General features: G+C 34.5%; 4 protein-coding genes across 8 annotated transcripts; 2 read left to right on the top strand and 2 right to left on the bottom strand.

The window, feature by feature from the left end:
- Positions 1 to 78: 78 nt before the first annotated feature.
- LOC100882013 (ATP-dependent RNA helicase Rm62) lies at positions 79 to 15,742 on the top strand. Of its 2 annotated transcripts, none has more exons than XM_012292780.2 (4): positions 79 to 183; positions 322 to 450; positions 2,686 to 3,136; positions 3,364 to 15,742. In XM_012292780.2, exons 2-4 carry the CDS (start codon positions 419 to 421, stop codon positions 5,026 to 5,028), a joined length of 2,148 nt encoding a protein of 715 aa, XP_012148170.1. In that variant the 5' UTR covers positions 79 to 183; positions 322 to 418; the 3' UTR covers positions 5,029 to 15,742. The 2 variants fall into 2 exon arrangements, with proteins under 2 accessions (XP_012148170.1, XP_076396065.1); XM_076539950.1 differs by having other exon boundaries at positions 178 to 260.
- A 462-nt stretch (positions 15,743 to 16,204) lies between these two features.
- On the top strand, positions 16,205 to 21,535 carry Cmtr1 (Cap methyltransferase 1). 3 transcript variants are annotated; one of them, XM_012292784.2, is made up of 4 exons: positions 16,205 to 16,582; positions 17,005 to 19,255; positions 19,337 to 19,850; positions 20,992 to 21,535. In XM_012292784.2, exons 1-3 carry the CDS (start codon positions 16,573 to 16,575, stop codon positions 19,827 to 19,829), a joined length of 2,754 nt encoding a protein of 917 aa, XP_012148174.1. In that variant the 5' UTR covers positions 16,205 to 16,572; the 3' UTR covers positions 19,830 to 19,850; positions 20,992 to 21,535. The 3 variants fall into 3 exon arrangements, with proteins under 3 accessions (XP_012148174.1, XP_003706538.1, XP_076396058.1); XM_003706490.3 differs by lacking the exon at positions 20,992 to 21,535 and adding an exon at positions 20,133 to 20,376; XM_076539943.1 differs by lacking the exon at positions 20,992 to 21,535 and having other exon boundaries at positions 19,337 to 20,376.
- Positions 19,858 to 21,985, bottom strand: LOC100882123 (nudC domain-containing protein 1). Of its 2 annotated transcripts, none has more exons than XM_003706517.3 (4): positions 21,847 to 21,985; positions 20,784 to 21,762; positions 20,358 to 20,719; positions 19,858 to 20,294 (listed from the first exon to the last, which is right to left on the bottom strand). In XM_003706517.3, exons 1-4 carry the CDS (start codon positions 21,959 to 21,961, stop codon positions 20,095 to 20,097), a joined length of 1,656 nt encoding a protein of 551 aa, XP_003706565.2. In that variant the 5' UTR covers positions 21,962 to 21,985; the 3' UTR covers positions 19,858 to 20,094. The 2 variants fall into 2 exon arrangements, with proteins under 2 accessions (XP_003706565.2, XP_012148173.2); XM_012292783.2 differs by having other exon boundaries at positions 20,398 to 20,719.
- Positions 21,986 to 26,272: 4,287 nt separating this feature from the next.
- Coa7 (Cytochrome c oxidase assembly factor 7) lies at positions 26,273 to 27,605 on the bottom strand. Its single transcript, XM_003706491.3, has 3 exons — positions 27,393 to 27,605; positions 27,182 to 27,316; positions 26,273 to 26,959 (listed from the first exon to the last, which is right to left on the bottom strand). The coding sequence occupies exons 1-3, from the start codon at positions 27,493 to 27,495 to the stop codon at positions 26,496 to 26,498; spliced, it is 702 nt and encodes a 233-aa protein (XP_003706539.1). The 5' UTR covers positions 27,496 to 27,605; the 3' UTR covers positions 26,273 to 26,495.
- Between the last annotated feature and the right edge of the window lie 63 nt (positions 27,606 to 27,668).

The raw sequence follows: 27,668 nt of genomic DNA, 5'->3' as shown, positions 1-27,668 counted from the left end.
GCGCTCGGATTGGTCGACGCGTTGTGCGTAATGTTCCACAAAAGAATCGACCAATCAGCGATCACTGTTTGCATGTATTGGCTGCGACGTGTATATTTAGAAGCGGAAACAGAGCCCAGTCTCCCATTTCCGTCTTCCCAGTGCCTGCCTGCCATTGCCGCTCTGCTTGCCGGGTCTTGCAGGGTAAGTTCATCTGAATATTTTCTCCTCTCAAATATAAGAATCTTTTTATCATTTTGTACTTAATTATTGTGCAAAAGGTACATTTGCTCACACACTGATTATAGAATTATTTCTAAAATGAGATATTATTGATCACAGGTGTAACTGGTACAACTGACATAGTTTCTGAAAAAAATTGAAGATCGTTTCTACAGACGGGTAGTGTGTCAGCAGATTATTCCGAACATTCATCAAGATGTATAACAACAGTTATTCCAATCATACCAGGTAGGTCTCGTTAAATTGTACCATTTCAATTTTCGCTGATACGAAAAGCTGTTAGCTGTTGAAGTGGAAGTAACTATTTTTTATCTATCATGCTGTCCGCCATTTTGTTCGCGAATCTTCTTGATCGCTGATTATATTGAACCGTTTTAAACTTTCTAAAGATTTGCTATTCAATAAGGAATAACGATTTTGTGGTAATTAAATCATTTTTAATGTAACAGAGAATTATCTGTTTGCAATTTAAATAAATGTCTTTGAACAGAATTAGACGCATCGTAAAAAAAGTAAAATGGCGCAGTAGCGATTATTCAATGGAAAGTTACTGACAAGCGTGAAATTGAAGCCTTTAAAGATTTATGTTATTATGCAAATGGTATTGATTTTCTTGATATTTGATTAAAATATGTCGTGAAATATTTTTATTGTATATGTATTATTGATAAAAAGAAATAAAATAAATTTATATATGACGTATGGAAGTGTGGGTGCGTGCGAGTGTATATGCATATGTGAATAGAGGGTGTGTATATGTATATACATGTATATATTACCGTTAATCTAAAGAATTCCATTATTGTGCAGATTAAGTAAGCAATATGAGCAGTAATATGAATGGCTTAATTAAAGTAGAGAAATTAAGATCAGTTGCATACTTTAATTAGGTCAGGTACACATTAATTATTTACTACGTATATTAATTAAACATTATCAAATAACATTGAAATTTCAATTTAAATCCATAAAAATTGTTTCATGAATATGTACACACCCTACTGTATGCAGTATATATTGTATTATTGAAATTATATTGAATGTTCAAAAATATTTAGTGGAGCAAAAAACCAATTGTCTAATTACAAAAGATCAATGCAATGTGGTTGTTGAAAAATTTGACAGTACATTATAATTGTTACTTTTTATGGTCATAATGGGATGTGAGACAAGTTCATTACTAAAAATTTTCTTTTTAATAAATATTTTACATTTGGTGGGATATCGGAATACTATTTTTTATTATGCCATATTTTACTATTATATATCTAATATATTCTTATTTTTATTTTCCTTTAATGTGATATTCCTAATATACCTGACTGTATTATATGTATTTCAATATGTCACTGCCATTAGATGATATTGGAATATGTCATATTGATATACATTATAGCATTTTTGTCACAGTAATTTAAAAGTACTAAATACTTTAAGGACATATTTCTCATCAGTAACAGATTAATGTTATTGTTAAGTTAGCAGGTTTATATTTATAATTTTATTCTTAACATTATTTCTGCTCATAATAAACTTGTTCTATAAAATAATTTATTTGTTGTTTATTTTGTTTTTGAACAAAACAGAGGTTTGTCACCTGCAGTTGTAGTTGACATTGCAATCATGAAAGTGCAAATATCATTTAACAATTACAAAGTATAACTGTAAATATCATTCTAATCATTTCTGTAAAACTAAATTAAAAAAAAAAGAAATTAAATATATTTACAAAAACAAGAGAATGTAAAGATCGTTTTTTTATAATTGGTTTCTTTTTTACATGTTCATTTGATTAATAAACAAACAAGCTTGTAAATTGTTTATTTATCATTACCTTCCTTTAAAAAATAATGAAACCTTGTCTTGCATCTTGTTATGATCACAAAAAGTAATAGTACAAACGTCTTTTCTAACATAAACCACATTTTGTTTGTAATGTGAACATTAACTAACTACATTCATTTCAATCAAGAATTGAATTTTTTCACAAGTTAATGGCATCATTTAGTTAAAATTGATAATAACTAGGTTAAATTAAGATTTATGGTTTTCCAATATTAGTGATAACATATACATGTACATGTTTATAGGTAAGTATATGTAATCTCTATCTTCTTCAGTTTATTTATGTATATAGAATATACATTTCATTAATTGTAAATGATTATAATAATAACATTAAGTATTTATATTTAAACTCAGAATATTATATCTAAGATTGCTTAGAAACTTTTATTGTTATTATTATACTACTCATTTTTGTCCTACTTACACTATTTAAATGCTTTATTAATTATTCTAGTAGATCAGAAGAATTGGTATATAAAAATTGTAATGATTATTATTATGCACAAATAAATATATACCACGAAATTGATTTGAATTTAAATTTAATGCTTTTCTGAGAAATGTAAATATATATATGTTAGTAGTTTGTCAATAGTATTTTATGAATATGATTAGTTACAGACCTAGGGGGAACAGGGACTCTAGCAGTCGTAATGGGAGTGGAACGTTTTGGAACAGCCAACAACACACACAGAAGGAAAAGACACTTAAGAAGCAGGCTCAAAGGAGGACACCTGGAGATTCATTGAAGAAACCTAGTTGGGATTTAACAAAGTTACCAGTGATCGCAAAGAATTTGTATATTCCACATATCAATGTCCTAAAGCGGTCAATAGATGATGTCACTAAATATCACATTGGCAAAGAGATCACGGTAAAAGGAAACAACACACCATCTCCAATTCAAGCATTCGAAGAAAGTAACTTCCCAGATTATGTGATGGAAGAAATAAGGAAACAGGGATTTGCTGAACCAACTGCGATTCAAGCACAAGGGTGGCCAATTGCGCTCAGTGGCCGTGACTTGGTTGGAATTGCTCAAACAGGATCTGGAAAAACATTAGCCGTATGTATATCAAGTTTGTTCTTAGGTATCAATTGAAATAAAATGCATGTCATGTATCAAAATCCTAGGATTCAAAAGTTTTACTTTTATATAAATTGTATATTTTAATAATTCTGAAACATTATTATAAGAATATTCTTGTTAATAGAAAGTTTCATTAATCATTCTTTATAGCATATGTTTTTCAAACAAAACAATAAATATGCTTTTTCATGGATACTTTTCAGTACATTTTACCGGCGACCGTACACATTAATAATCAACCACGTTTGAGTCGAGGAGACGGTCCGATCGTTTTAATTCTTGCTCCTACAAGGGAGTTGGCTCAGCAAATTCAGTCCGTCGCCAGAGATTTTGGATCATCCTCTTGTATTCGTAACACCTGTATCTTCGGTGGATCTCCAAAAGGGCCTCAGGCTCGTGACTTGGAACGTGGCGTTGAAATATGCATTGCAACCCCCGGTAGATTGATCGATTTTCTTGAGAAGGGAACTACGAATCTGCGTAGATGCACGTATCTTGTACTTGACGAGGCGGACAGAATGTTGGACATGGGATTCGAACCGCAGATTCGAAAAATCATCGAGCAAATAAGACCCGACAGGCAGGTGCTAATGTGGTCCGCGACATGGCCAAAAGAAGTGCAGGCTCTGGCTGAAGACTTTCTGTCAGACTATATTCAGATTAATATCGGTTCTCTGACGTTGGCCGCTAATCACAATATCCGTCAGATCATCGAGATATGCCAGGAACACGAGAAGGAGACGAAACTTTCAGGTTTACTTCGAGAAATCGGCAAAGACAGAGGAGGCAAAATGATCATTTTCGTTGAAACAAAGAAGAAAGTGGACGACATAACGAAGGCTATCAAACGAGAGGGTTGGCCAGCTATATCTATCCACGGTGACAAGTCTCAACCCGAAAGAGATTACGTTCTTTCAGAATTCAGAAATGGAAAGACAATGATACTCGTAGCCACCGACGTCGCTGCTCGCGGTTTAGATGTGGAGGACGTAAAGTACGTTATCAACTTCGATTACCCTAACAGCTCTGAAGATTATATTCACAGAATAGGAAGAACTGGACGTTGTCAAAGCGCTGGCACCGCATACGCGTACTTCACACCCAACAACGCAAGACAAGCAAAAGAGCTGATCTCCGTTCTAGAAGAAGCTGGCCAAGTGATAAACCCTCAATTAGCTGATCTGGCAAACTCGATAAAGAATTCTTACGGCAAAGGCCGTCAGCGATGGAGCCATTCTCGCTCCAACAAGGAGACCAACCCTGGAAGTCCACGAAATAACAGCAGCCCAACGAATAATTGGCAATCTCAGCATTCTCAAAGCATTCAGCACCAAAGCATTAACGGCCAAGAGAGAACCGTTGTACGCCAACAGAATGGATATCAAAACAGTCGTCAGAACAGTTTCCAGCCTAACTATCAGCAGCAACAGCAACAACAACAACAGCAGCAGCAGCAACAACAACAGCAACAGCAGCAACAACACCAGAGACAGCCTAACGCCTACACTACCAGCTGTCCAACTACCAGCAGCTACCAAACCGGTTATCAGAATGCAAATATACCTAGATACCACGGGAGGACGGGAGGTTTTCAAGGAAACAGATACCATAATAGGCAAAATACATACAGTACTAACCAAGCAGCTGGAGGACAGAACGTGTACTCTATACCGCCTCCGTACATGATGCCATCCAATGGTCACACCGATTCTGGGATGCAGAGCCTCGTTAATAACAAATTCTTCCAGACAAATCGTCCACCACCAAACACTGGAGCCTGTGCTTATCAGTCGATGGGATACGGTCAGTTCCAAGCTGTGTCACCGTATAGTTACGCTTACCCACCACCGACTCCAGTGCAGCAGTGACGCTTTTCAAAGAACAAAGTCGGTAAGAGTGCAGGTTAAATAAGAGATCGATTTTTTCCTGTCTATATCGGGCCCACTTAATATTTACGGTTTGTGTAGAGGATAATTGGGTCTCCTTTGAATATATACGTAACGTAATGTTTCTTCTTTTCCTTGTCGTTTATTATTTTCTGGAATGGTGCCGGTTATTCGACGGTTGGTATACAGCAAAATCGTTTCAGTTAATCGTTGTTGAACACAAACAGAAACGGAAATGTGTGTAAATCGGTCAAACAACTATATTATTATTATTCGTTGAACATACAACAAAAAATGAAACAAAAGGATAAAAAAAAAATTTATTGCGCATTATTGAATCTTCGAGGCACATTCCAGTCATGTTTTTTGAAGTAGTGGTAGTTGTTTAGCAATGATATAATCGTTATTGGATGTAGAGTATGACCAGAAATATGTAGGCTTTCAATAACCATATTGGTCATATCCTTAAGGAACACACACAACACGCATATACACACACCAGAAAAGAAAAACGAATACAAGCAAACTAATTAATCTTTTTGCGATAACTATGTAAACGTCATTTAATGCTTTTCGAAATGCACGAAACGTATAGAAGGGGGGTGGGTTAAACGTTTTCATATTTGATAATTTATTTATATTTTGCATATATATATATATATACACACACACATAACGTATGTACAGGCAACGCTCTTCAAAATGTAAGGCCTTTTGCATAAAAATTAAGCCGTACCGCCCGTTTTTTACAAAGCACACGACGTTACGCCAATCGTGTCGCCATTTGTTTCGACAAACGAGACAAATAATTAAAAGGGTGAAAAAGGTGTAATCTCATCAAAATTAGAGAACTTTGATGGAGGACATCCAGCATAATAATTATAGCGTACAAAAATAATAAAAAAGAGGAACAAAGCGAGTTACTTCGAGACTATCCCGGGACTAAACCGGAATCGTTTCGAACGATTCTCTCTTGAAGCGACCTGGAAATCCCTGGGAAGACGATGGGGAGAAATGGGGAGACACTTGGGCTCTAGGGGACAACTTAAAATTAAGCATGTAGTCACAATGGCTGTGTACCTCGGCGCAAAGTTTGATACCTTATTTTTATAATATATATCGAAAGTAATTTGTTGTTAAACCAACGAATGATTATACGAAGAGAGAAAGAGGATAGAGCGAGAGAGAGACACAAGATTTAAGAGAAAAAAATGAGAGTAATAAGAGAAACATTGTTGTTTGATGTTTATGCAATTGGCCACTGAGTGGTCTTGTCTTTGCGCGTCCGTGTCAAATGTATTTTTGGTGAAAACGCGCAATGCTGGCCGCGATCGAACGAATTTCAGTTGTGTATGTACCTGCTTTTTAGTTTCGCGCTCATATCGAAAATTCTTGCTGACTTTTGCGTTCTTTCTTTTTCTTTTTGTTTTCTTTTTTTATTTTTAGGATAAACGAACGTCAAGATTTATCCGTGTAACAATTTTCTGACGGAAAAACGTTCGAATGCGCTGCCGTGAACGTTGTGTACGAAACGCGTGAGAGGGAACACACGAGCCAATAATTGTCAAATGGCGATGACTAATCCACGTGTTATATGTATATATACACGCTCACACACAAACACATACACTCACACAAACATACACCATTGCGGCCATTCTAAAAAGAAAGCGACTCTCGAGGGAACTTTTTCATGCGATGGAGATATTCGAATACGAAACATATATGTATATTATATATATGTATTATACCGTTTAACGACAGCGCATAGCGATTATTTGCGGGCCTCCAAGGTTTACTCTGTACACGTCACTTACTCGAGATGTAAAACGTATCGGCAAAAAAAACGAGAAAGGGAGAAGTAAGGAACCAACAGAGAGGAATCGAGAACTCGAATATATATATCTGTTATTCGAGCAAAGGTTCTTCATTTTGCGAACGACATTATTGTGATAATTAATACGTAACGCTTTTCGTGAAACGGTCTCACAGTTCGTTACTTAATTACGCACAGTAGAAAATGTTGTGAAGCAGTACGTGTGCACACTAATCCATTCTCGGTCGGTTTCGAACCGCGTGTCACACGCGTTTACATACGGATGTTGCTCGATAAAAAGAAAAAGGAAAAATGAAAATTTGTCTGGAAACTTTGTCGATTCGTTTCTAGGTTCACGCGTGTGTCTATAGTCCTTTTTGTATTTTCTTCTTTCCGCGCCCTTACAAAGTCGAACTTCGAAACGCGTGGTGGAAAGTGTCAGACATTCGCGGTTGTCGTTGTCTTTTGCCACTTCGAGAAAAAACATGGTAAAATGCTCTTTAAACGCTCCTACTGTGTTGTAAATCAGACCGCGCGTTGCCGTAGCGGAGTGAATAGTTTATATAAAATAATAGGAAGCGTATGCTACCAGAGTATCGAACGATTCTGAATACTCATACATTGCGTACGCCCTCTATTGAATCATCTTGTATCGTTTCAGATCTGCATTCCCGTTTGTTTCAAATCTTCATGGTAACTTCTTATGGCCTTGCCCTTAGCGCACACAATCTTACGGAATATTTTTCTCGTAACGTCGTTTGGTATTCTTCTTGCTAAATTAGCTCAACTGTCGTTCTACAATTTATACTTTCTTCGTTCAATTTCCTTTGCAGATAGAGGATATTTCACCGCTCTTGCTGATTACTGAGGCTTCTGAACACGCGAAACGTTCCTATGGAAGTTTAATGGTTGATCAACTGGAAGTTACGTTCTACAGTTTCTTATTTCTAAAGGCCTCGGAATAGTAACCCTTTGGGCTCTCCGGTTTCTCGTCTCAAACAATGATGATGACATATCGGTCCTCAAGAGTATGAATCTCAACGTGGTCATATAATTTTTAGAAGTCTTTACATATACACATCGTATTTGGCTGCAAATATACTTGACTGCAATGTAGGATACTTTGGGTAAGAATAAGTCTAGGGGAGGGACCTTTTAAATACTTACCTTCCATTTTAGGGAAATTGAAAATTTTCAAAATTACCAAAAACATTCTTAAATTTCTGGATTTACACCGTTTCAAATTTTCAAGTATCTAACAAAATAATTTTCAAATTCTCAAGTGTCCAAATTTCTAAATTCTCATTGTGTACATTTTTCAAATCTCTGGAAACCTAACTTTGTACATTTCCAAATTCCTAAATTTCATCTGAGTCAAACTTTCAAAAGTCTAAACATTCAAATTTCCAAAATCTGAAGTAAATATTGAAATAGCTATTTCCTCCTCCCTTATCTGAAGAACACCCTACGTTGCGTCCAAGTGTATATAACGGATGAATGGTGGTGAAACCCCAAACGTGTAGGGCGACAAAGGGTTAACAGGTTGTATCGTTTTCGCAAAATGCTTGAGTTGTCAGCAAAAAACGTGATCGTTCAGCGAAGTGCATCCGCCTTTTGCATTTGTTGAATGCCGTTGATAGTGGGTGTACGCGTAGCTCTGTGATATGTAAGACGTAGCATATTTATAGATCTACCAATCGTGCATCATGATTAAAAAATAAGGGAACGTATCTTATCAGTTTTTTATACACGTGGTATACAAATCATGTGATCCTAAATGACGTGTACTGCGGGAGGAGCTCGCTGTCTACTTTAAGGGGATAGGGGAGGGAGAGAGAAACGAGAATTGTTAAAGCGAAAGATCAGTATTCCGTTGTATTTTTGTTCTTGTTTGTTTTTTTTATTTCTGTTCGCCGCGCGAATTCGTCTGTGTTGGTCGTCAGGGAGTTAAAGAACAAAGAGAGGAGGATAGGGAAGAATCGGGTGATGAAAAACTTGTATTATTTTTCTGCTCTTTGCGTTGTTCTTTTCTTCTGTTGCTGAACGCGACCGAATTGTTCAATCATCCGTATTATATTTAGCGTGACAAATTCATTTACCGAACGAATAATAAATCCGTTCTTTTTGTACGTTTGTCTGTTTGTTAGGGTGGTGTATAGTCTTCTAATAGTTGCGTGTTTGTTCGCTAACGAAGGAGTGTTTCGATACTGCAATGATAAACGAAATTGTTTTTGTTCTTTATTTTTTCTTTGCGCTTGTGTTAACGAACACTCGTAAATCCTACGTTCATTTACAATGGTATTTAGGTACAATCTCGTGGAGAACTGTTAATAGTAGATGTATTATTTTTCATGTAACGAGACTCACGGTGGTAGTGCCACACTATCGCAATGATATTCACAAGAATCCTAGGTTTACGCGCCTGGTTACGTTTTCCTTTGATCGTTCAACGATCTTCTCTGAGGCATATTAAATACTCGCTTTAAAGATTCTGGACTAGTGCGTGCACATTATGGTGTAGCCAGGTGGCTTGGTATTTTGTGTCGTTTGTATTTATGCTAGCTTTTGGTTCCTAGAAAATTTGATCACCGCATTAACACTTTTGTGTGAACGAAGACTATATAGCTGTTTATTTTAATAACTAAACAACATACTATGTATATTTTTTTATCTATCGAGGTGCGTTGCAAATATCGAAATTAATTTTATTTAGTTTTCGAATTTGGATGGGAGAGAACGTACACTTCTGAGAATTAACGAAGGTGCATGAAAGGGTAGACTGGTATCAGAATGATATCTTCTGAGTCCTATTGCAAACTGTACCTGTTAAATTTTCTAATTCGTTCGTACTCTTTCACCTGTTGGCATTTCGTAACAGCAGAGTACTAGGGTATCAATGTCTTCGCCATCAGAAAACTAATATTTGTCCCTTCCATTCATTCTGCAAATTTGCATATCTCAATACCAAAATTGCATTTCTTTTCTAGAACAGTTTCCAACTTGTCCCTATTGTAATATAACGTTTCACCCTGTACATTGTTAAAGTAATTTTACAAATTTCCAACGTCTCATTCCTTTTTATTTATTGGATCGAATGAACGGTATTGTTTCAACGAGTGATCCTTGTTTCCCACCTTGATCGCTAATTTTCAATCAGTTTCCACAATGGTGAACATCTTAGCGAATAGAGCAGGGATAATTTTTCATGATATTCGTGACACGCCTTCCACATATATTTTATCGAATGATCCAAACAGAAAGAAATCAATCTTTTCACGCTTGTATCAAGCACTGTCCATTGTACATTTATTCTTTTTTGCGTCCTATCCGTTGTTTTGCCTCTGAAGAAGCGTAACATAACAATGAAATAAGAAATTACGGGAAACAAACGATAATTGGCACAGTTCTCCGCGCTTCAGCCGAGTCAATGATAAACGAAAAAAAAAAAGGAGAAAGAAACGAAATCTTCCGGTGCGTGTCGATTGTTCGCGTGCTGAACAAAAAATAATCGTTGACTAAAGTAATATTTATATAGCCTCCGGGAACCACGAGTACCTTTTTAATCATTAATGCTGAACGCTGTGATATCGCGTACATTAAACAATTTTTATTAATATTGTAAACGTAAAAAGTGTGCATATTGTAATGTTAACAAGAAAAAAAAGAAAAGAGCGAAAAAAACGAAACGAGATAGAGAGAGATAAAACAAAAAAAAGAGTACATATTTCTCCTTTATATGTGAAGACTGAAAAAATCTCGCCAACTTATATACACAGGTTTATAGAGCAGCCGACAGAATACGTTCGTATACTGTAGACCTACAGATAGACTATTTGTACATTATTAATTGTAAAACAATATGTTTTTTACGTGGATAGTGCCGTGTCACAGGAAGAGAGACCACGGTACTATTTATGTTTTCTAGTTCGATAACAACGGGTGCGTGTTCGTATTGTGCATTTTATTGTGAAGAAACGAGAGAATGCGAATAAGAGAGAAAGCTTTTTCGATATCCGGTCGTGAGCCACGAGGAGAGAAAATTTACCAGAGTACGCGTTCTTTTTTCTTCTTTTTCCTTTTTTTTTTTAAATTACTTTTTCTTCATTTTCCTATTGCGGTTGGAATAGTCTCGTGAATCCCGTTTCCAGTTTTCTTCAGCAACCTTAAATAGATTTTCGTAGCAGTTCTTCGGCTTCGTTTATTTCGTCATCATACTGGTTCTTGATCTTTCGTGAAATTAGGGTAGTACAACCATTTGTTTCACGGTAGTTTCTGGGTTTGCAATTTTTCTTCGTGTGAGTGCGGCTGATATTTTCATGAATTAGTATACAGGTTTCTTTAGGTATTTCCTCGTTTGTCGATACAAATTTCGTAATCAACCCTTTTTCGGATGGAATTTTGTTTAATGATTCAAGAATTTCGTTGTGTTGTCATAATACAATATAACGAATTACTGTGATTCCAAGTAGAAAATTTAAATTATAGAATGGAATTACAGGACGCTACATAAGTATCACGTTTCCAAGATTTTAAAATGTGCTTCATATAAGTTTGCAGCCAAATCCGAAGAAGGGTTCCTACGGAATCACCTAGAGATTCTTCATGGTTTCTTCGGCAAATTACGAAGAAGGTTTTCTCTCGTTGCGTGAAATTTTTAAGGGAAACTTCGATATTGGGACGGAGAAGCGAATACGACATTTTGAGATTAATCATATAGGAAAGATTTAGTTTCCAACACTTTTTGTTGTTGACTGTTGATAACGTTGTACCTATATTTTTTGTTTTCTGCAATCCTCGCGATAAAAGGTTTTTTCCTTTTCCGTTTTAAAGGAACCATACGAATCTGTTAGTGTTCCGTTTGTAAAGTAAAATAAAATACACGGTGTTGTTAGACGATTTCGTTCTTTCGTAAATTATCGAACGTAGACTCGTTAGTGTATGCACGAATGTCGAACACTGCACACTGTACGACAACAAAATTTACTGTGCAAACTTTCACGGAACTGTGCGAATTCAAGAACTGTACCATGCAGTTTTACGCGATTCAGATAATTTCTTATTTTTACGCGACGATGCGTCCGTTGAAATGGTACATGCGTAAGCCTGGGCTATATTTAAAGTAAGAAATGAAAGAAAGATACGGCGGATAACTTTTTTATTAATCGAACTTAACGTGCGCTGAGACCTTCGAATCCACGAAGAACTGTTGTAACGAAAATGATAAAAGTGTCTCGTTCGAGATCGTTCAATCGATGAAACTCGACGCGTGTTCAGATCGAGTCGGTAAAACACGGAATAACGTTTTGAGTATTTTCTAGAACGTCGTGTGCGAATTGATTTCATCGTTTGTGCGTCATGTATCGAGCCAATTGCGTGCGAACGATTGTAAAACTGTTTCTTCTTCACTGAGTATACGTTATTCACATTCAGTTGGCACGAAAGCCATTCTGTTTTTATTTTCTTCATCTTCTGTATGACTTTAACCCTTTCGCTAAAGACTGTCGCAATTGCTCCGCGAACGATCGCAATTAATATTTTGACGTCCACGCGTTTCATGAAATCTCTTATGTTCCTTTTAATATCTAAAATATGAAAGATCGTTCGAATTAATATTTAAGAACTTCCAAAATTACCGATCAAGCATTAACACGCGATTACAATAGTTAGAAATAAGATAAAAAAACAGCGAAAGAAAAAATGTCGGACTATGTGATACCGGACGTCGAATTGTTAATGAAATTACCCGATCGTTAAAAAAGAACGATAAGCAGTCGTATCAGAGATCATTTATTAATTTCGTACGTTCTTATCGATTAGCGTTGTAATTGTACTCTCATTAACGCACGTACTTTTAAACAACCTCGTGCAATAATCGTGAATTGTGCCTTAAAATGGCACGCTAAAAGAAAGAAACCAAGAACACGTTTGATCGTGTTCGTTTAAGAGAAAAATGATTTAGCGTCGAACGAAAGGGTTGAAGATAACGAAACTATACCGAGTATATATAAAATAGAAGAAACACGATGTTGTTCCACGGGTTTTTTCCTTTCCACGATTGTTCTCAGAATAATATGTAGAACACACGAATCCGTCGTACTTCGTCCTTCTGAGAGCGCGTTAAATATTTATATCCGAGGAATATCTTCGAACGTATTTTTCGAGTCATCGGTTGTATTCTAACGACAATTCGATCTGTAAAACGGAGGATGGTCGTATGAAACCATCCCCGTAATATTACTTGTCGACGTCGTTTCTGGTATGCTGGATAGCATACGAAGCGAAAATGCTTGACTCCTTCAAGCGTCGAGGCGAAGTAACAATCGTATAGAAGCGGAGAGTTTCCTAAGAAAAGGATGCTCTTAAAGGAAGCAACAGCGGCGGTAAAAAAGAGAAAAATGTTCTATCAACATGGCGTCGAAAAACTCCTACTCAACCAGTGATTTACCTATGTCAAATCTACAGTAACAATATTCCTGTAAACACAATCCGAAGTGGACAGCAATCAGGTGATGAGAATAAGGCCATTTTAACTGGAGCATCGTTTTCAGCGTTGGATAAACGAGTACCAAGAGTGTATTGATCCTGCTGGAATGCTTGGAATGAGGAATACCATTGGAACCACAGTTTTCCGGCGGAGTATCTTCCAAATGTCATTGACAGGTGATTTGTTAAAGACGGAAGGTATAATTGAATATAATACCACGTTGATAGAATACTTTTTCTTTTACTTCGCCTGTGTGTTCGAGTACACCTTCCTTAACGAGACCATCTTTTTCAGAACCTCACATCCTGTATAGGAGAAATTGCGTAGGAATTACATGATCGCCACGGGGGAAACACAGTTTACAGCACGGTAGACTTCCTGTTGTTGTAATAGTTCACGTTCGTTGTCGCGTTTGTTCCGAGAACGCTCGTTAGGAAGCGGAAACACGAGAGAAGGATGAAGAGAAGAGTAGTTCGAGAAACGCTATAAAAGATGTGTATGATAGTCCGATGCTAAATTGCGAGAGACTCGGGGGTGAATTTAGAAAATCGAGAGATCATACCGCCGCTAAAGTGTCGGGGGAGAAAAAAGGTGTATAATTATACAAAGAACACAAATAGGTATTCTGTTGTTAAATACGGCTTCATTGATTCATCACGCCTTACAATATGAAAGAGCTCGGCCAGTTTCTCAAGACGTGTACGCAAGCTCGCGAAACAACGCTCTTAGACTCTAAACAACCACTCTTTGGTCGTCTTCGAATGAAAATTTTGTACAAGCGTTTGCAAAATACGGCGTATGCGATCACGTTCGATTCTTACTAAACGAAGAAACAAAATGTATGTGCAAAGACATGCAGAGACATGCGTTCGCGTTAAATGTGCCGCGTAATAATACTAATTTATCGGTTCTTTACATGTATTGTATACGTAAAACATGTCTATGTATTATAATCTGTATGTGCGAACATAATTCCGGGTAAAAGAAGAATATTCTGTTGGAAACGGTGCTGTTCGCCCGAGTAGAGGCTCTTTTAATTATTCGTTATTCTATATGCCATCATTGCAATGATGAAAGTCAGCAAATTCTTACAAAGAACAACTGTGTGTATGTTAAAACAGACTTTGTACAATGTACTGTCAGTTTTGAAATAATAATTAATAGTAGTGTTGATATACAAGCTTGAGTTTAAACAACGGCACTGTTTTAATCCTCGATGTTGGGTCAGTTGTATACGAATCGTGTGCAAGAATACTCGGATTAAAATTACCCATTCAAATTTTTTAACGAAAGACTTTTGTACATTGGAAAATTAATTTAAAGCTTAGAAAATGAAAATAAATAGAGCTAACATTAAATACGAGGGTTAAATAGTACGAATCACACGGGATATTCATCGCGAAATAACAACTGGTTGTTCATCGCATTACAGATTCACTACTGCCTAACGTTTCATCGTTTGTTTTAGTATTAAAAAAAAGAAAGCACCATTGCCACGATAAACATGGCAGTGAGTATGTTAAGGATGAAATGTAATCTAGTCGAAATTGTTCTACCGTTGATCGTCACCCTTGATGGGTTGTATGTTGCAAGGAATATCTGTTTTATAGTACAACAATATTCGATACATTTTAAGCATCATTGTTGTATTCAATGCTTCGATGAAGAAACATTTTCAATTAGTGAGGCACTTTAAGGATTTTGACGCGAAAAAAGAGAAAGATCTCTGGTATTTTGCATTGAACAATGTTCGAACTGAACACGACCATGTTATTTACAAATACGGAAGAGCAGTATTAGCATGTGTAACCGGAAGAACGATTGCGTGAATACTTCTTCGTTGTCAGTCCTTCGTATTCCCCGTTGTTTCGGATAATGCGTTAACGCGAAAAAATTTATCGTATCGAGCCGTTTTACTGCAGTATATTGTCAGTTTTTTACGACCAATGAGAGGTAACGCGAAAATGGCTTGTTTTGTCTTCTTTGACCATGACATGATTTCTTCGAAAAATAAATGTAAATCGATGTTATACGCGATGTGAATATCTTACAGCAACCTTTTTTGGTGAGAGATAGTAGAAACGAAGTGACATGTGTTTATTAAAAAGTACCTTAGAATTAATTAATTTAACGACTCGCTCTTGTTTAATCGCGTTTATGGTTTGTTCAACGATGTAGAAGAAAAACGAGCATACACAAATTATTTATATAAGGCAGCGTACAAGATGAACGATTTAAGAGAGACGAAGAAAAGTGGCGTAAACGATGTTATAATATTTCTGTATTTCAAATTCTCTTCTGTAGGTTTCATTAAAGTGCATTTCTTGTATGTTACACAGTATTATGGTAGAATATAAGAGAATAAATACTGCAATAGCAGCCTGGTCCTACTTTAATTACTTTCCAAAATTTATTCCAATTCTTCGTGACGCGAAAATTTATTTTAGTGTGACTTTTACTGATTCAAAATGTTTTTCCGTTACATAAACGTCTTTATATTCTTCGCGAATCTATCTTAATTGTTTAAATGTCGAAATCAAATTAAAATGTTTGTTAAATGGAATGATTTACAAAAAATATGAAATAAATTATTTAAATTAAACGTTCTATAATTTTATTCACTGTAAAAATAATGTTTAATAAATGATTATTTTAAAGTAGTGTTATGTTCAGTTTTATAGTTTAATTTTTTCCAATAACAAATTATATAGAGAGTTTATTTATATAGTTTATTATGTAAGTTCGGATAAACTTATGCTTCATGAAAAATATGAATAATATTATTTTACAACTTTTCAGTTTGAATTCTAGTAATAATTCGAGAAAGTAACTAGTCATGTATTTGTTCAGTTGGCAATTCTTAATTCTACTATTAAACAGTGATGGTTTGTGTATATTTTTCATCAATCGGCATTCTTTTTTTCTTGTCAGTTTAATTATGTGCGTCTTCGAATAGTTTTTCTGTTTATTGTGAAGCTGATTGTTCAGTTATTACAGAATAATATATTAATTATTATTGCATAAGATTATATTTTCATAATGGCGACTACCAAAAACATAACCTGTAATGATAACATTATGTTTCTTAATACGTACAAAAGTTTTATAATATAGAATTGATCGTATAAATGAAACAAATAAATTCCTTTCTGTATACTTTAGTAACAGTTTGTCAGAAGTAACTGAACATCATTGATTGGAAGTGTTAAATACATTTGTTTCAAACATGAAGAGCAGTAAGTAAATATTTCCTCTTGTTGTTTCTTAACTCAAAATATTGTTAATAGTACTTAATTCAAGTCAGCAAAAAGAGTTGCTACAAATATAGATAATTGTTCCTATATAAATATATTTAGACCCTAGAATCAGAGTGTATTAAATCCATTTTTTTTTAAAATAATGCTTTATATATTTCATGTATAAAATTTGACCATCTTTTCAACGCTGAAACTTATTTCAATGTAGACATTTTAATTTTTAATGCAATTATGTAAAAATTATAATTTTGTATCTTAAGCTAAATCTTTTACATTTTTAACATGCACTTCTTTAAAACTTAAAAAATATGATTTAATACATAATAATGTTGGGGTTTAGATATTGAATTCTTGCTATAATTGTATTAAAAGCTTATATCTAAGTAATACTAATATTTTAGATTCAGATGAAAGTGATTATGATGAAAATTGCAGTAATCAGGATAATGATCATAGTATTGGAGACGATGCATATTGTATTGCACACCAATCTTATAATGAAAGACATACTAGAAAGAGAAGCAATACTACTTTGACAGATGATACTTCAGATTTAAATGATAGTGATTGTAATGATGATTATTCTGATAAAAATTTTGATGAAAAAGATGATATAAAATTTAGTCCTCATAAAATGTATCAAGATTTATCTTGTGAACAAGACTCTGGTGAAGAGTGTCAGAGTATACAAAACACATGTTTAGATGAATCATTAAACTGTGATGATGATACAAAGGAAAGTAAAATGTGGAAAAGGACATACGATGATTCTTATCATCATTACAGTAAACGACAAAAAAAGGTTCATAAAACAGAAGTCAAAAGCGATGAAGATACAAACGAAGAAGAAAGGGATTATGAGAAAGAAGAATCCAAAAATTATTTTCAAGGAAAAAATAAAGCTGAACATATGATGCGTATGATGGGATATAAAGAAGGTCATGGTCTTGGTAAACATAAACAGGGTCGTTTAGAACCAGTACAAGCTCCTAAACAACATGGTCGTAGAGGACTTGGGCATCATGTACCAGGACTTGAAGCTTCGAGTCTAAAATGGGATCCGAAAGAAGAAATAATAAAAGCTAAAGAAGATATATTATGGATAAGAAATCCAAATGATTGTTTACCAACGTTAGAAGAAATGGAGCTTTGGTTACTGAAAGGACCAAAGAAGACCGTTATAGAAGACGAAACTCAGTTCTGTGATGAAACTATAGTTACAAATGTTATTAATGCTAAATCAATATTTGATCATTTGGATGATGTAGAAATACGTCGTGCAAGAACACGCTGTAATCCTTATGAAACAATTCGTGGTGCATTTTTTTTAAATCGTGCTGCTGTTAAAATGGCAAATATAGACAGAGCATGTGACTTTATGTTCACCAAACCTGAAGGTTTGCAGGACAATGAGTTGTTGTATTTTGCAGATGTATGTGCTGGTCCAGGTGGTTTCAGTGAATATGTTTTATGGAGAAGAAAATGGCATGCAAAAGGTTTTGGTCTTACTTTGAAAAATGAGAATGATTTTAAATTAGCTGATTTTTATGCAGGACCTTGCGAAACATTTCATCCCTATTATGGACCAAAAGATAATGGTGATGTTTATGATCCTTGTAACCAAGATGCTTTCAGAGATCTCATAATGACACATACACATGGCAAAGGAGTACATTTCATGATGTCGGATGGAGGATTTTCAGTAGAAGGTCAAGAAAATATACAAGAGATTCTCTCGAAACAGTTGTATCTCTGTCAATGTTTAATTGCCTTAATGATTATACGAGTAAAAGGTCATTTTGTTACAAAGTTATTTGACCTTTTTACGCCCTTTAGCGCAGGTTTAGTTTACTTAATGTATCGTTGTTTCGAAGAAATTTGTATTTTCAAGCCGAATTCTTCTAGGCCAGCAAATTCAGAACGTTATTTAATATGTAAAACTAAACGGCCTGGTACAGAAAACGTTATAAAATATCTTCAACACGTTAATAACTTACTTTTGAGGGGTGATGATAATAACGATGTGTTACAGTTAGTATCGTTAGATGAATTAGAAAAAGAAAAACAATTTGTGCAATATTTACGCGAATCTAATTATGACTTAGGAAGGAAACAAATAATAGGTTTACGCAAAATCGCAGCATTTTGTGAAGATACTACTCTTGTTGAAACAAAACAAGCTGATATGCGCAAAGAGTGTCTTAAATATTGGGAGATTCCTGATGAAAGTAGAACAATTCCAAGACACATGAAACCTGAAGAAAAATTAAAACATCTTCTTGAAAATAATACTAAATTTATATGGACTTCAGCAAAGAAATTGAAAGAAGATAATATTAAAACTACAATATTGAGTGAACCATATGATTGGTTCTGTATGCCCTGTGGTACTGGAAATGCAAATGAAGCAAAGAAAAATGCCACATTCTACATGGGCATGGGAAGGAGTAATGTATATCGTTTAGTAGATGGTAGTTGGATAAGGGTTGAAGATATCAACGTAGAATTACCACCAGATACACTTGTATATGCCGAAATAGTATATGAAATGACAAAGGATTTTAGGCAACTGCAGAAAGTACTGGCATTACATATTATAGACGCTTTTATTTTGGGAGCAGAGAACATTAGTCGAAAATACTTGAGAGACAGGTAATGAACTAAACATCATAAATGTAATGTTAAAACTTTTCTCTTGGACAAATATTTTTATCAATATACAATTTTTAATAGGCATAACCTTACAAAGAAATTTTGTGAAGCTTTGTGGAAACCAGTCGGCAATACATATGCTCGTGTGCGTGTCAAAGAATTACTCCCAGTAGATCCAAACATAAGCGAAATATTGCGAGTAAAGAACCGTATATCAAAGAATGGTCGACCAATTAAAGTATATGAATTTCCGACCTCAGCTTTAGGTTGCAACGATTCTAATAATGATAAACCATACTTCGCACTAAATAGTGTAATTTTTTTAAAAAGTATTGCTCCCCCTTGGGCTCGACATTTTAGTAAAACACATTCTTTGACATATGTTTTCAATGTTAAAACTGGAGAAACTATATTTGACAAACATAGACCAGTTTCAGCAGAAGCAAGTTTCATTCAAACGTTTGAAAATCGCGTTATTTGGTATTGGCCTATCGAGGAAGAGCTTTCCATGGAGGAAGTCGCACAATATATTAAGGACAAATGTCCTACACATACCGCGGCTTTAGAATATTAAAGTAGAAGGTTAAACATTAAGGTAAATATAAAACTTCTTAATGATTTTTAATTAAAACATTAATTTGTATACATGTAAATTTACATGTATAGTTTTATAAATATACAAACACCGGAATGATGAGTTCTTATTTAAGTTACAAAAGTGTGTACATGTATTTTATAAGAAGTTAACAGATGTACATTTATGTAAACAGATAGATAAAATCATTGGCTATATTTATAAAGTCTCTGCATGTAGTTATAATAAGTTAATACAATTAAGTTCAAAAACAAATCTGTAATCGATATAATTTTTTTTTAGTAAGAACAATTAAATATTTATTTGTGGCAACAGCTCCCATGATGGGGCAAGTTTCAGTACCTAAATCCACAATCCATTGTTTTCCAACTTGAATATTAGTTTCAGGCTTTTTATAAATAAATATGTATCTTGTATGTTCCAATATAGCGACATAAGAACCATCTAGAAAGTATAACAGATTAAAATGTATCTAAATTTATATTTGTACAGTAATTAAATATTTACCATTAGGGGAAACACAAAACTTTTTATTGCATTTGCTTGCCTCGACATAACCGAAACCGGGAAAGGTATAATAATGTTCCATGTTCCACTTGATATTATCTACTTCACCAGTTATCCATAAACAACCATCATTATCATGTCTCAAACAAATTGCTTGTCCAGATTTTGTTTTATATGTAAATAATACATGGTTACTTGTTCCAAGCATAGCTAAGTGTGTATTTTCCTGTGTTGTGAGGTCTATCCTTTGTAACAAATTATCCTTTCCCTCTAAATCACATTCTTCAAGCTGTTCAGCATTAAATCCTAAACAAGGTTGACCTTGTTTATTGTCTGTTTGGTCTGTACATAAATGTGCTAACCTAAACATAATAGAATAAAATATTAACACGAGGTTGGTTTTAATGATTACATCAAATGATATACCTTGAATGAATTTCAGCAGCTAATGTTTCATTAGGTAAATATTCTCCACCAGTGTCACCTTTAATCAGTTCGCTCCACATTAAACCAGTTTCAAATTTATACAATTCAAGTTTGAATGTGTCTTCTTCGTATTTCCATGTTGTCAAATTTTCATCCAGTCTGTGCTGACATTGTCCTTGTATCAATGCATTATCATTCACTGTTACAGATAATTCTGAAGGCGTTACGTGCACTTTGACTTTATCTTTATGCTGCTTATCTATTTTAAGCCAAACTGTGATAGAATCTTCATCCTGAGACCAGCAGTATTTTGGAATTTTTATTTCACTGGCTTTTTCTGAAACGTTTTTCTTATCATGGGTAGCTTGTTCTTTTGGGCATTCAAATGTAATGTAGTCTTGACAAATAGAGTGTAAGTATTTTCCACAATTTTCTATATACACATACTCAACAGCACCATTTACTTTTAATGCTTCTTTATTAACAAGCTCAAATGATTCACATGGATCTCCTACATTCTTCCAAAGATAAGTTAATAACAACAATCTTGTAAATTTCTTTTCTCCTGTACTTCTGATATCGCATATTGCAATAATAATAGAAGATGTAGCATTTACATAACAAATATCTAATATAACTCCAGGTTCTGCACCACTTAATGTGAAAGTTTTAACATGATCTTGAGTATCTATTATTAACAATTTCAGATATTCTCCCCCATCCAATATTGCAACAATATTGTTATTGGTAAATCCAATTGATGGATTATATAAAACATTCTGCACAGTTGCATTTGAATCATGTATTAAATACATCTGCTCCAAATTTCCATTTTTTTTAAACCTCCATACAAACCAATTTTGATCAATAAACCAACATGAAGTATCGTATGGATTTTTAAATAAGTGATTATGAAATGCAAATAATCGTGTTTCTAAAAGAGAATCTCTGTTTGTTGTTAATTCTAACCTATACACATCTATAAATTTAAAAAACATTATCATTTAATTTCACTAAATAATTCAATATGTAAAATAGTACGCATTGTTTTGTTTAAACTTACCTGCTTTCAAATTTATATCAGTATCTACTGGTATTTCTTCAGTTGAAAACTGATACTTTTCAAATTTTGCATTTATCAAATCTTTATTAGGCCGCAGCTCAACAATTTTTGTCATTTTTTATCCCTTTTGTTATTTACATTACTATTAAAAGATAAATTGAAAATAAACAAATCGCTGTTTGTTCTATTACCACAGAGTAAACCAGAGGCGACACTCTTTGTCGGCACCTTTGATTTCTTGAAAACGCTGTCCCTTTAAATTGGTTGTACAAACGAGAGGGAAATTTAAATCAAGCAAATCTACTTTCATGTTAACCTCTAATAATTTGTAATATATTTGCAATACATTTTTTGTATATTACTAATATTATCTTTTGAGTTATTTGCATCAATTTTACGATGTTGAAAAGTTTAAGAAGAAAAGAATTAACGAAAATGATTACTCTACGAAATATGTTTGAAGAATATGTATTACGTAAATGACTAGCAGAAATAACTTATAAGAAAATGAAAAACTATATATTACAAGAAATTACAGATGAATGCGTTATAGAGAAATGACAAAATATTTATTACAAATCAATTACTGGTGAATGTGCAGTTTAAACTATTATTTTTTGACCGCCATACTAGTACACTGTGCACATGCGCGCCACCGATTTATTTGACTTGGGCATTTAAATTGAGCGTGTTCTCTGTGTCTCTTTAGAAGATGGGTTTCCTTATTTAGTGTCGCCTCTTGTGTATCCCTACAATTCCATTTATTTCCTTTTCTTTTATGTTATCAATTTTATTTATTAAATACAAAGCCTGGGTTATTACATATTTTTCATTTTAATTTGAGCATTAAATACAATGTTAGTATACTGGGTCGTATTTACATTTTTTAAAACCCCAGACGTAATATATGTCATTATGACAATTCGAGAGAATAAATTCAATTCAGGTTATTATTAATTAATAAATTTGGAGGCGCGAAGCAAATCATCCCAAATGGTTTTTTCATTTATAAGCAGGTTAATTTTTATATCGTAAAAATTCGGAATAAGATTTCACAACACGGCCAAAGAGTAGGGATACATCAAGAGGCGACACTTAAAATTGACTTCGTAGAGAGAGACTGAGAACATAACCAATTTTAAATGCACAAGCCAACTAGTGGGGTACGATTGCGACTCAGTATTTCGAAATGCGCATGTACATAATGTGCAAGAATGACTACGTTTCCATCGAGGGTCCAAATCGGGTCAGAGTCGGGTTAGAGTCGGGTTAGAGTTAAGTTGCCTTGCCTGTTTCCATGGGATCAGAGTTACGTTGGGGTTGGAGTTGGGTTGAACATTACCAACTGCACAAAGTCAACTACCATATTCTGACATGTAAAGCTGAGCAATATTAATTTTACAATATCAAAATAACATACAAACATTATTTCTCAGATTACAAGATCACCGACAAAAAGTAATAATAACCTCTTCTACACCGATTAATACAGCACGTGATACACAATGCAATTTGGATTTGTTATGTTGGCAACATGAACTCGACTCTTGTCGTTTCCACCGAACCTCAACTGAACGCTACCCAAAAATTTTGTAGGGTAGAGTTCAACTAAACCTTTGGCGTTTCCACCGTACAAGCGCTGACCCCAACCCGACTCTAACCCGACTCTGACCCGATTTGGACCCTCGATGGAAACGTAGTCTATGACGGCCGATGACGGCAATACGCGTTCTCATTGGTCAGTGTTTTTCATTAATAATTCAAAAACTAAGCTATAATCAGTATTTTGGTAAAGGAAAAAGTTGTTCAGAATCACTCCAGCTACCACCCAGTAGCCGAACACCCTGTAGATAGGTTCACCAGATGGCCAGAAGCAGTATCAATTACCGACTGTTCACCCGATAAAGTAGCAACGGCTTTGTACTCGGCGTGGATAGCAAGATTCGGAGCCCCAGCCACCGTTACGTCCGATCGGGGACGCAATTCGAGTCCCAGCTGTTCCAGTCTCTGGCCAACCTGATCGGATGTAATAAGACAAGGACCACCGCGTACCATCCCCAATCAAACGGTATGATTGAGAGGTGGCATAGGTCACTTAAGGCAGCGATAATGTGTCACGAGACACGAAATTGGGTCGAGATACTTCCCACGGTCCTACTGGGTCTCCGAACTAGCTTTAAAGACGATATTGGAGCATCTGCGGCGGAAATGGTATACGGCGCTCCCATAAAATTGCCGGGAGAGTTTTTCATGGCTCAAGACGAAACTACAGATCCGCAAATATTTTTAGAGAAATTTAGGCAACATATCAGACAAATTAAACCAAGTCCAATATCGCACCATAGCGCTCAAAAGACATTTACTCATAAAAATTTATATACATGTTCGCACGTATTTTTGCGAGTAGACGCGGTTCGAAAACCTTTAGAACCGCCTTACGAAGGTCTATTTAGAGTAGTGCAGAGGGTTACCGATCGAATATTTAAAATTGATTATAAAGAAAGCGAAATCAATGTATCGGTCAATAGATTAAAACCTGCGTTTTGTGAAACTACCGAGACTGAAAGAAATAGCGTACCAAAGAATTATGTACAAAAAAGAGTTACGTTCGCGCGTTAACTCACTCGGAGGGGAGTGATGTGGCGATTGTAGCGACAGCGACACATGCGCCCTCTGGAACAGTTCCTATTTTTAGTTACTTTTTATTTCTTAGGTTAAGCTGTAAATAGTAGTTGGTAAGACTAGTTTATAAGGAACGCGGCGCGAAAAAGAAGAACGTCGCTCCTCCACTCGGTGCATGAAAGCGAAAGAGTCAGCACATGCGCGAAGTAATAAAAAGTGCAATACTTGCTAATAGCAAGAAAAATTCGTTGTACATCATTTATTACACCGGACTCTCCTTCACGAACCTCAGTCCCCACAGGTTTTTGGCGACACCTACTTCCGCTCAACCGTTCCGCCGAAGGGTACATTTTTCCCCCATTTTTCCTGGAAGGGGTTTTCGCTCAGAAAGATAAAGTCACTTCCCTGAAAAGCGTGCTTGTGGATAGACGCGTCGAATCACACAGTTTATATTTTAATCGCGAACTATTTGTGTAATTATTCATATGTATAGTGAATTATAAAGTATACTATATTATTCACGTTATAAACAATTCAAACATTTTAAATAAACTTTTTGAACTTTTCCATTTTAAATCGAGTGAACATTACTATTCAATTACCTACACTCGATAAAGTGGGAGTCCTACGTTATTCAAGATCCCCACAGGTTTGTGGTGATCATCAGAGTCATCGTCGATCAAGAAGAATTTCATTTTCAAGCCATCGATAAAGAAGATTTCTATTTATATTTGACATTCTATTTTATTGTTCAATTGTATATTTTAAAAAGAAAAACGTTCGCTATTCATTCCTTAATCAAATTTAAATTCAGCAACACGCATTTCAAAATCAATATCAATAAATCAGTTATTTTTGAAGTTATAATCTATTAACTAATTTTAAATATAGAAATACATTCTCTATAGGTTCTGTCTATGTGCTGCCATCTAACGGTAGAAGATGAAAACTAATTAAACTACAGTTTCAAAAGTGTGTAGTTCACCTTGTTCGTTGAAGAGATGGCGCCACTTATTTCGTTTTTGTAAAAATTCAGTTAATACTGATTTTATCGATTAATGTGCTTTATTTTTATGACATATTTATTAATATTGATTTTGTACTATTTTCAATATATTCCGTAACTCCGAAAATGCGGATTATGTGCTGAGAGCAATTCGCACACTATACTGTATCTCGTCGATGATATAGGCAATGACATGAATGTGACAAAAAATTTTTTTCAAGTTGCTAAAAACCATTCTCACAGATATCTTCCTTTGCAAAGAAGAGCTTAGTTGTAAAATTTGGTCGATATCAGCGCATGATGGTTTTCCAAATTTTTACTGAATTTTGGTATAAAGTTATAAAATGAATTACAAATTGACTTTACATACAGAAATCAAAAAGAGATTGACTTTTCCTACAAGTTAGCTTGTAAAAGTGCGAAACGCACTTTTTAGAATTTTTATTTCTCTTACTAGCACAATATAATGACTACAATTCGGTTCTATTGAGATGATAAAATTTTGTATTAGTCTCAGAAAATTATAAAAATTATTAATTTTATAGATAACACGATTTTCTATTTTATTACTACACCTACCTGCCACTAGATGGTCCTGATGTTACTATCATTTTGAATTAACAAATAAAAAATGATTGCATAATTTCAGTTCATTGAATTAATCACTGTGCAATAAAACAGTAGTCTCTTTTTGTAAATACATGAATCATACATGTTAAAAAAAATAATCAATACACATCAGTACATTAATCACTTATATGTTTCTAACCAGGTGTAGAGAGGTAAATAATATAACACTTTAAAAAGCATAACGATTCATTTAATCGTTATATTAACAGTAACAATTTCATGCTGGTCAAACTCATCGTTCTGTATCGTGAACGAAAGTAAATATAAATAGGAGATATCTATTGTACTTTTAACAAAAAAGTGACAAAAAAAACTTTAAACAAACTACAATTACAGTTTCAACACTTCAATGTATCTGCTGTACAGTATAATTTAAATGCAAAAAATTCAGTTACGGGTCAATACCCTGTTGAAACTGTAACTGCGGTTTATTCTTTCTTAATTCTTCCAGTAATCGGTTGGCTTTACTCTTAAAAAGTTTTGCCATCTCTTCACTTTTTTTTACACCATCTCCGATTCTATGCATCTTAGATAGATTGGAACATGCATAAGGGTTTCCTGCTTCGCAAGACTTCAAAGAATATGTGTATGCATCTTTCATACTTTTCTCGACAAATCCTTCTATTCCCCTCATATAAATACCAGATAAATAAAAACAAGCTGAATCAAGATTAGCATCACAAGCTTTCTTTAACACGTCCATTCCAAGAGAAATTTGGGATTCTTTTGAATTTTCTAGATTCTCCTCTGAGATTGCAAAAATACCTGTATCGAGACAACCCTTTGCATCATTGGCCTCACATCCTTTTTTCATGTATTTGTATGCCTCCATAGTATTTCTCTTACACCCTCTACCTATAGTTTTAAATAATGTAGATTTTAATTCAACTCATCACTACTTTATAATAATTAAATTTAGCAGTAAATTAAATGGTAATTGTTAATTGAAAAGTTTTTAAATCAGAAATTAAACTTTACATAATCTGTAATCGAATCTTTTCAAGATGTGATCATATAATAGAACGTTGCAGTTTGAATTGCGTGCCATAACTAACGCGCCATCTGCAATAAACATACCCACATAGACATATTCGCCGTATTTTGTACAACTTCTACCAAAATTGTAGTCGTCACAATTCTTTTTATATATTTTCCCCGCCTCACTGTGATTTACTTTAATTGCTTCGTTATAATCTCCCAGTAGATGACAAACTGTTTAACAACGAAATATCATTTCAGAAAAAGAATCATTAGAAAGGTTAGAATCGCTAGGGCTTCTGGTACCTACCTTCGGGCTTTTTCTCACTGTAACAACCGAATTGATACTCAATATGAAGGTTTTTCAGATATTCTTTAACTTCTTCTTCATCTTTAAAATTGATTCCTGCCATTTCAATTAATAATTATTATGTTTTAATCGAATATTCGTAACGGCGAGTACAATTTAGTTAGGTAAGCACATGTTTTCGATTCTGAACGGCCAATCAAAATGACGAAAAGATATGCGCGCGCAGCCATGATTTTTCGAATGAGCGCAAGTCGACGACGAAGATGTTAGTAATTC

Source organism: Megachile rotundata, chromosome 15, assembly GCF_050947335.1.
Source record: "Megachile rotundata isolate GNS110a chromosome 15, iyMegRotu1, whole genome shotgun sequence".
Taxonomy (NCBI): domain Eukaryota; kingdom Metazoa; phylum Arthropoda; class Insecta; order Hymenoptera; family Megachilidae; genus Megachile; species Megachile rotundata.
The sequence above is the reverse complement of the archived record's forward strand: the minus strand, read 5'-3'. Positions and strand labels throughout refer to the sequence as shown.

Excerpts from the sequence above, each read along its gene's own strand:
- LOC100882013 (XM_012292780.2), top strand. The coding sequence starts at position 419 with ATGTATAACAACAGTTATTCCAATCATACCAG. Across the intron at positions 451-2,685 it reads AGTTATTCCAATCATACCAG|TTACAGACCTAGGGGGAACA; the intron begins GTAGGTCTCGTT and ends GAATATGATTAG. Across the intron at positions 3,137-3,363 it reads GATCTGGAAAAACATTAGCC|TACATTTTACCGGCGACCGT; the intron begins GTATGTATATCA and ends GATACTTTTCAG.
- Cmtr1 (XM_012292784.2), top strand. Across the intron at positions 19,256-19,336 it reads CGAAAATACTTGAGAGACAG|GCATAACCTTACAAAGAAAT; the intron begins GTAATGAACTAA and ends AATTTTTAATAG.
- LOC100882123 (XM_003706517.3), bottom strand. The coding sequence starts at position 21,961 with ATGACAAAAATTGTTGAGCTGCGGCCTAATAAAGATTTGATAAATGCA. Across the intron at positions 21,763-21,846 it reads TGATATAAATTTGAAAGCAG|ATGTGTATAGGTTAGAATTA; the intron begins GTAAGTTTAAAC and ends TTAAATTTATAG. Across the intron at positions 20,720-20,783 it reads GCTGCTGAAATTCATTCAAG|GTTAGCACATTTATGTACAG; the intron begins GTATATCATTTG and ends TATTATGTTTAG.
- Coa7 (XM_003706491.3), bottom strand. The coding sequence starts at position 27,495 with ATGGCAGGAATCAATTTTAAAGATGAAGAAGAAGTTAAAGAATATCTG. Across the intron at positions 27,317-27,392 it reads CAGTGAGAAAAAGCCCGAAG|TTTGTCATCTACTGGGAGAT; the intron begins GTAGGTACCAGA and ends GTTGTTAAACAG. Across the intron at positions 26,960-27,181 it reads CGGCGAATATGTCTATGTGG|GTAGAGGGTGTAAGAGAAAT; the intron begins GTATGTTTATTG and ends TTAAAACTATAG.